An 8285-nucleotide genomic window follows, 5' to 3' on the forward strand; every position below is an offset into this window, starting at 1 on the left:
ATGAACAACCAAATGTGCCACCTAGGTGGGTGGAAGGTAGGCAGACAAGATGGGGAGGGTTGGCCCTGCAAGATGTGTTTCCCCTTGAATATTCAGGAATAAACACAGTCAACCTTTGTCCTGTTTAAAATCGCTGTCTGGATGACTCACATCAGACCGGACGGTTGCACAACTCCAGAAAAGTTGCCTAATGCCACTGATAACAAGGTCAATAGGCTTGCAACATGACATAGTCAAGTCACCAGACCCCAGGACCCCAACGACACAAGGCGGAGTTCGACAGCTGAAGAGGAGAGGTGTTCCTGAGGGTACGGTGACTGTGACACCCAGCAACAGGCACATGGGGGCACTGGCTATGGGGCCCCAGGATGGCCTGAGTCCTAGGAAGACCTCAGGGATGGTTCAGGCAATGCTTCACAGCCCAAGGCTTAGGCCTGCAAACCCTGGGTGGGTGGTGGATTGCCGTATCTCCAAACAGACACGCAGGGGCACTTTGCTGTCAAAAGCTTTTATTTAATTTACCCTGTAAAGCAGAGCCCCTCATCCAGAGAGGCCCTGACCCTGGGGCTGAGCTCAGGGAACCAGAGTCCTACGCCCTCACACCTGGCACCCCTGGCTGCTGTACTCGTTTAGGAAGTTGTTGAGCTGGGCGCAGGCTGCCCGCTGGCGGGTGCTCTTGCACAGGCGTTCAGAAGGCATCTCCTCGATCCAGCTATTTGAGTCCAGCAAGTACTGGGGGCTGCAGGTGACACAGAGGGGGTCAGGACAGGTACTCAGGGCACTTGGCTTTGGAGAGGAAGAGCTAGGTGCCTAGGATCCATCCCCGAAGGAAGGCCACAGGTATGAGGAGAGCAAGGGAGGGATTGAGTGACTCACTCTCCCTTGAGGTCATTGGTGACCCCGTCCTGCCCCATGATCAAGTATTCTTTGCTAGGCTCCAAACGAAGGCGGCAAGAGGCCCGGACCAGGAAGTTGCGGGTCTGACCTATGGACGCTTTGATGTCCTTTGCTGAGGAAATAAAGCAACAGAGACATCAGAGGAGAAGGCCAGGAGAAACCCAGGACAGGACTCTGTGTAGATCCTGCTGTTTAACCCAGTGTGCTCCCGACAAAAGTTCCCTGCTTATGAGCAAGCCCAGGTTCCCAAAGACCAGGGGACTTTGAATTTTCACAGTTCCAAGAGGCCCCACACCCAGACCTCAGCCTCCACAGTCCCCAGCCCACCCGCCCGCCTGCCCACTCCTTCTTCCTACTGAAATGCAGGACTTGGATGATCTCAGTCTCAAAGAGGCGGAAGGCAGCTCTGCCATCTTCTCGGAGAACCTTAACGTGGAATCCTGGGAGGGACAGGAAAGGGGAAGGCAGTCAGAGCAAAGCAGGGAGGACACAGGTGGGGGTGTGGGAAGAGCCAGCAGCCCCGAGGAGAAGCCGGTGCCAAGGAGAACGAAGGCCGAGCGGGGACTGACCATACTCCACTCGGGGGTAATAGCAGGCGAACTTCATCCGGTAGCCATCCCTGTCCTCCACCCCTCGCTCCAGCGCGCGTCGCTGCCGAGGACACTTCCCTGCAGTCAAGTGTCAGGTGAGACCCAGTTCTTCCTCCCAGCCCTTTCCCAGCCCCACCCGGGGTCTCCTCACCCTCGGCGCACTGGCAGACGTCTCCAGAGCACAAGGTGGACAGGAGCTTGCTCTTGGTGGGCGCGGCATAAAACACAGAACACTTGTGATCTAGAGAAAGGCAGCAAGCGACGAGGGTCTCACGGAGCTCAGGCCTCCCCGCCTCGAGGTGTCCCCATGAGAGGGCCAACCCCCGCAGTCTTGCTTGCCAAAGCATCCCAAGTGCTCACCGGGATTGTAGTAGTCATACAGGACAGCGCTGGCTGGCTGCACCAGCCCCACGGCCACCTCCTGCAAGGCTCCGAAGCCCACACACTCCCGGGTGGTTGGCACCTGGCCCCGGGACGGAAGTCTGCTCAGGGCCAAGCTTTGCCTCGGCCTGGTTACCCGTGACCTTATCTTCATGCTGTCATCTTCCTGCCACTAGACTCTAAAATCTGGTCCCCAAGGTCTCTGATATCTTCACTGCCAATACGGTGACCTTGTCCCAGGACCTCCGTGGAGTCTCACTACGGGTACACATTCCTGCGAGATCCTCTATGATGTGGGTCAGCCTCTGGATCAATCCCTGGCCCCGCCCCCCGCCCCTTCCCAGGAGAGCGCGCCTGAGCAGGCCCTTGTTCCCCTGCCAGTGTCCACGGTGGTCTCCGCCTCCCCGTGGCTCCCCATAAACCCAGCCTCGCAGTGACGTGTGGGAGGACCTGTGAGTTCCCTAAGGCCCTCTGTCTCCTGGCCATCTCCTCGTGCCTGGCCCTCGTCATCTGCCACATCATCTGACCACACAGACTCAAGAACCCAGTGCCACGGCTTCCCCTCCTGTGAAACTTCTCTCCACTCACCGAGTCGAAGTACAACAGGACATGGGGCCCGTCAGTCTCAAAGTGACTCACGTATCGGTCAGACAGGGAGGTCAGCTGCAGGGAATGTGGGGATCAAAGGTCAGAGACCCTGGTCATTGCGTGACCGGGTTCAACACTTGGCGTTGCTACAGAGAGGGAGCAGGGTTCTTAAGGATACAGAGGTGGCTGTGGGTGGCTGTACCTTCTCCAGGTCGGCCCTCAGGGCGTGGAATCCACTCAGGAGGGTGATGTCTGCGATAGCCATGCCAGACAGCCCCAGCTTGCCATTGCGCCTACAGGGAGGGGGGCCTGCTGTATAGACTCTCGAGCTGTGCCACACCTCGGAGCCACGCCCAGTCTCTTCCCAGCACCCTTCTCCCCCAGACACACGCGGCACCCACCAGATACACACGGTGTACTGCACTCTGGACTCCTGCTCTTCTGCCACCTTGGGGGCCTCCCTCCTGCGGCGGTTCCGGCGACCCTCAAACAGCTGCAGGGGCGTCACTGGCTGCGAGTGGACGCTGGGGTCATCTGCGGCTGGCATGTCGTAGTAGTCTTCGTAGTCTTCGTTGGCTTCCCCTGTGCAGGGCAGTGTTGAGGAGGGAGACGCCCCGGCCCGTGTCAGCCCTGCAGGGGTCGGTCAAGGCTCCCTGACCCCAGGCCTTACTTGTGTATTCCACATAGCCTGTGACCGTCACTTCTATCTGAAGGTCCTGGCATGTCGTGTTCTTCATGTTCAGGACGTTGTAGGTACGAAGGATCTGGCTCAGAGACGGGGCAGAGCACAGGACACATTTGGCACAGATTTGAGGGGGTCTCCTGGGCTGAAGGATCTATGGCCCCAACTTCCCCCTTCCCCCATCCCCAACAACAGTGAGTAGCCCGGCATATGAGCTGGGTAAGATGCAGTGAGAAGGCAGGGCCACTGCAGTGAGGAGGTGGGGCCACTGCAGTGAGGAGGCGTGGCAGCTGCAGTGAGGAGGCGTGGCAGCTACAGTGAGGAGGCGTGGCAGCTGCAGTAGGAGGCGTGGCAGCTGCAGTAGGAGGCATGGCAGCTGCAGTGAGGAGGCGTGGCAGCTGCAGTGAGGAAGCGTGGCAGCTGCAGTGAGGAGGCATTGCCTCCCTGAGAGCCCAGTCTGCCAGAAAGCTGCAGTGCTCCTGGTTTCTCTTATAGCCTAGGCACGCTGCACTCGCACTCGGCACACAGCAAAGACAACTTTGGGCCACTGGTCCTCCTGATTCCACTTTCATGCTGGAAGGGGCACATTTCCCCAGGCAGTGGGCCAGAGGAGGGAGGCTACCAAGACATCTCTGGGGAGGCAGTGAGCCTCATAGGTGGAAGACCTTCCTTGGGTCAAATGAGGCATATAGAAAGAAACGGGGCACGGGGACCTATGTCTGAGGTACTCAGGACATGGGACAAGCCTGGGCTGAGAACCAGGCTGTGGAGCTGAAGGAGACAGCAGATGCCCAGAAATGGAGGAAAACCAGACCAGAGCAAAGATGGAGGCTCAGGAAAGGAAAGGGGCACCAAGACAGAGATGGCCTCCTCCTCCCCAACACACAAGCTCCGCCCACAAAGTCCCAGTCAAGGCCCAGCTCCCCACCCCACCTCACCCACTGCCCACTCCCACCCCACCCCCTCACACCCCACTGCTCTACCTCACCCAACCCTGGTACCCCGTGTCCAGCACCCCATCCCCACCCCAGCACCCTTTGCCCCCTTACCCCCCACTGCCCCCTACACCCTGCTGCCCCCACCCCCCACTCTCCACGCCCCTCACCTTCAGGGTGCCTTTGCTGTTTCCTTCCACCTTCACATTGATCGAGTTGCCCAGGGAGAACTTCCAGGAAGGAAAGGAAAGCAGGTCAGAAGGCACAGGAGAGCAGACGAGGGTGCCCGCCCCCTCTGTCCCAGAATCTTGTACTTGGCTACAGTATCAATCTGCAAACTCCTAGACCAGCGGTTCTCAACCCTGTGAGTCGTGACCCCTTTTGGGAGTTGTCTGTCAGATATCCTGCATATCAGATATTACAATTCATAACAGTAGCGGAATTACAGTTATCGAGTAACAACGAAATTCACGGTTGGGGGTCACCACGACATTAGGAACTGTATTAAAGGGTCACAGTGTTAGGAAGGTTGAGAACCGCTGACCCAGACCCTGGTGTGTACTCTACAGACACGCTGTTTTACAGATGAGGGAAGAGGACCCAGAGGTTTGACCACACGGCCAGAAGTAGGTCAGTCTTCCCACGGCACCCTCAGGAGAGGGCTGGACTGGGCGCTGGAGAGAGGCTTCTGACCTGGTCCAGATCCTCCACCCCGCCCCCCCAGCAACCCCATCAGGGAGGGAGGAGGTCACCTTCAGCTTCTCCTCCAAGCCCTTGACTTGATGGTTGTTCAGATGCAGCTCGTGGGACTTGACCCCACTGCGGCCCATGGAGCTGAGCGTCACGTTGAGTTCCTTCACCTCGGTGGTGTGCGAGGCGATCCAGTACGCAGACAGGGCATCCAGGGTGATCACAGTGTCCTAAGGAGGTTAGGGCAGGAGTCGGGCGCTTAGTCTCAGAACCGCCTACCCAGAGCCGTGTGGCTGCCCCTACCTGGGTACTGCGGAATCCCCCGTGGAAGCTCCCCTGGTGGGTGAGCCAGGATGCGGCCTTGTCGGCCATTTCTCCCTTCCCCTCCCGAAGCAGCAGATGGAGCAGGGCGTAGGCTGTGGTTTCGATCCACAGGGCTGGGGCCTGGGGCACAGGTTGTGATGGGCTACCGGGGACTGCCTTGGGCGGTACGATGTTGTCCTGGGAGCCAATGGCTAAGCCCCAGTAGAGGCTTTCTGGAAGGGAGGGAAATGCATATTGAACAAGCCGCCTGGCTCTCTGGCGCCCCCTGTCGGCCACCCCTGTTTCCACTCCACGTGAGAGACCCTTTCTCTTGAGGCCTTTTCAGTCTCTGTTCAGGGTGCCCTCGCACTCACCCTCTGTTTCTTCAGCCATGGCCATCAGGTTGTTGTGGGCAACATTCCGCAGGTCCTCCGAAGCCTGGGTCAGCGTCAGGGCGTAGGCTGTGATGGCCGCTGCGTGCGTACCCAGGAGCCCAGCACTTGCCTTCTGCCCCAAGAACAAGTTTGCCTTGATGATAGCGTCTTCCTAGAAGAGAGCGGAGGCTGAGCCCTGCATGCCCGGGCTCCCAGGGCAAGGACGGCCGGGCAGGAAGGACGGACCGCCGCTTCCTTACCACACTGTTCTTCAGCTGCTGCTCATTCTCATCCTGGAAGACGGCCAGCCCGTGGTGCAGGGCAATGACCACAAAGGCGGTCAGCGCCACCGTCTCGTCGGTCCCCACCAAGCCCCCCTGGTGAGGAGAGACAGAGGCTGTCAGGCCAGAGCCGTGAGGAGTCCCATCTTTCTGCTGACATCCTCACCGTGTCTCTGGCATGTTCACACCTGCATGCCTCTGTGGATGACTGGACACGGGTCGTGGAACGAGCCGTCGCCCAGCTGCTGGGTCAGTAGCCAGGCGGCCGTCTCCTGCAGCTTCTCGGGGGAGTCGACTACCTGTTTCTGGGCCAAACTCAGAATCTTCAGCACAAAGGCCGTGAGCCTAGAGTGGAGTGGACGGAGGGGGTGGAGATGGATGGAGACAACGCTCGTCTCTCTGGACAACTTGTGGCTTTTTACTCTCCGGCTGCCCTGAACGGAGTCCCCCAGCCTCACCAGGTACTGCTGTCCCGGTGTAACCACGCCCCAAAGGAGCCATCTCTCTTCCGAAACTGCTGGATCCGCATGTGGCCTGGGAAAGAAGAGGTGCCAAGGTTCCTACTCTCCTGCTGTCTGCTCCCCCCCACCCCCCCCACCCCCGTACTCCCAGCACAGCCCCGCCCTCCCTGGCTCTGACTCCGGCTTTCCCTGAACTCGGAACCTTTCTGGATCAGATCCTCAGCATGGTCCCTTGTCTCAGGGGGCAGTTTGCTCCACTGCTCTGTCCTGTCCAGGTAGTGGGAAGCAGTCAGGGTAGGGGCCAAGTAGATCATGGTTTGTTCTGCGCAGCCCCGGGGAAGCCTCAGGAGGGAGGCCACGCCTCCTGGGGACAGGGCGCCTTCAGAGCCCAAAGTCTCCAAGGGTTCGGAGGCTAAAGGACAGAGACATTGGAGATGAGAAGACTAGAACAGGGCTTCAGGTGAATGCAGGGGCTCATGGGAAAGGTCTGGACCCGACACCCACCTGTAACCCTGACAAAGCTGCTGAAGTCTCCGTCAGGGATGATGTTGGGATCGGAGCTGCCAGGAATTTCCAAACTCCGGCCTCCTAGACAGAGGAGAGGAACTGGTGGGCGGGGCCCCTGGGCCCCATAACTCCCCTAGGGTACTGGTGGTTGGGGAAGTGGGCACTCACTGAGAGGGTCGAGGTTGTAGACTATCTCTTCTTTGTGGATGGCCCCTTCCTTCTGTCTCAATGGAAAAATGGAGTAGGGGATTAGCCAAGGCTACACCTTCCTCTCCTGGGTAGACACCCCTGGGTTTTGGCGTGTGAACGTCATAGATGGAAACAGGGACACAGCTCACTTCTCCACCATGTACAAGGTCCTGGGCTTAACCCCCATGAGCACAAAAATAAAATAAAGCAGAATAAGCCGTTTCAGAGGCAGCTGGGTGTGACAGCGAGTGCCTGTAGCACCAGTAATTCCAAAGGCAAAGGCAGGGGGATTACTGAATGTTCAAGGCCAGCCTGGACTACAGAGTGAGTTTGAGGCAAGCCTGGGCTATACAGTTAGCCTCTGTCTCAATATAAGTAAACAACTTCAGGGACACAGCTGAGTCACAACAGTGGATTGTAAGTTTATCCATGCACTGAGTGCTGAACCAGGGTCTGGCCATCGGAATGTTATTGGCTGGGAGCCCGGGGGTGGGAGGACTAGATTTCTAGGTAGTTACTCACCTCAATTTGGAGAATCTTTGACACAGCATCCGATATATCAAAAACCCCTCGGGCCACCACCTTCAGGGACACGCTGGCAGCAGCTGTGGGTACCACAGAGAAGGCCACAGGCCTGGCAGAGCCTGCAGGCACTGTCACCTGCTGGGCCAGCATTCCACCGCCAGCCAGGCACAGCCCCTCCATGGGGGACACATGGACACTCACCTGGGGACAGGAAGACAGGGATGGCCAGGGAGCCCTAATCGGAGCAGGACCACTGTCTGACCTGTCCCTGACTGCACCCCGCCCTACCCCTTGCCCTGGATGCTCCGGCTCCCATGAGGACTCACAATCACGTCAATATTCAGATAGTTGTAGAGAACAGGCCGCAATTCAAGCTGCTCAAAGCGGCGGACGGAGACGGGCAGGCGCAGGTGCAGGTGGAAATCTCGGAACACTCGAACACGAATTGGCTTGGCTACACACAGGCCTGTGGACAGGGAGATGGGGCAAGGACAGAGATGGACCTCAGGCCACAGGGAGGAAGGGTCTGGGAATGACTTCCCTCTGCTCTCTGGCTGCATGCAAGCCAGGGAAGATTTTTCCCAAATCCATGGGCTTTGCCCCCCATGCAGGGAGCAGCCAGTTGAGCAGGGTCAGGGGGAATGAGAAGAGGTCGGGACGGGCGCCACCTCACCTTTGCTTTTGGACAGGCTCACACCGTGAATCTCCCATGTGGTCAGAGAGTCAGGGAGCGGCTCTGTCAACCTGTGGGGGAAGGGATGCAGAGAAGCCCTGGTACCCACAGGACTGTCCCCAGATCCTGGCACCCACAGGACTGTCCCCAGACCCTAGCACCCATCGGACTGTCCCCAGACCCTGGCACCCACAGGACTGTCCCCAGAC

General features: G+C 58.6%; 1 protein-coding gene across 1 annotated transcript; it reads right to left on the reverse strand.

Annotated features, from left to right (window-relative positions):
• Nucleotides 1–489: 489 nt before the first annotated feature.
• Nucleotides 490–8230, reverse strand: LOC114616430 (complement C4-like; the record flags this gene model as incomplete). Its single annotated transcript, XM_028761894.1, has 23 exons — nucleotides 490–739; nucleotides 877–1009; nucleotides 1254–1337; nucleotides 1467–1565; nucleotides 1639–1728; nucleotides 1848–1950; nucleotides 2457–2531; nucleotides 2659–2749; nucleotides 2858–3038; nucleotides 3127–3220; nucleotides 4244–4303; nucleotides 4826–4993; nucleotides 5067–5299; nucleotides 5441–5612; nucleotides 5701–5817; nucleotides 5910–6066; nucleotides 6180–6255; nucleotides 6385–6594; nucleotides 6687–6770; nucleotides 6858–6909; nucleotides 7401–7604; nucleotides 7730–7869; nucleotides 8077–8230. Coding segments are annotated over 23 exons (2919 nt in total), but the record flags the coding sequence as incomplete, so codon positions are not given.
• Between the last annotated feature and the right edge of the window lie 55 nt (nucleotides 8231–8285).

Source organism: Grammomys surdaster, unplaced genomic scaffold (assembly GCF_004785775.1).
Source record: "Grammomys surdaster isolate TR1022 unplaced genomic scaffold, NIH_TR_1.0 320016, whole genome shotgun sequence".
NCBI classification, from domain to species: Eukaryota; Metazoa; Chordata; class Mammalia; order Rodentia; family Muridae; genus Grammomys; species Grammomys surdaster.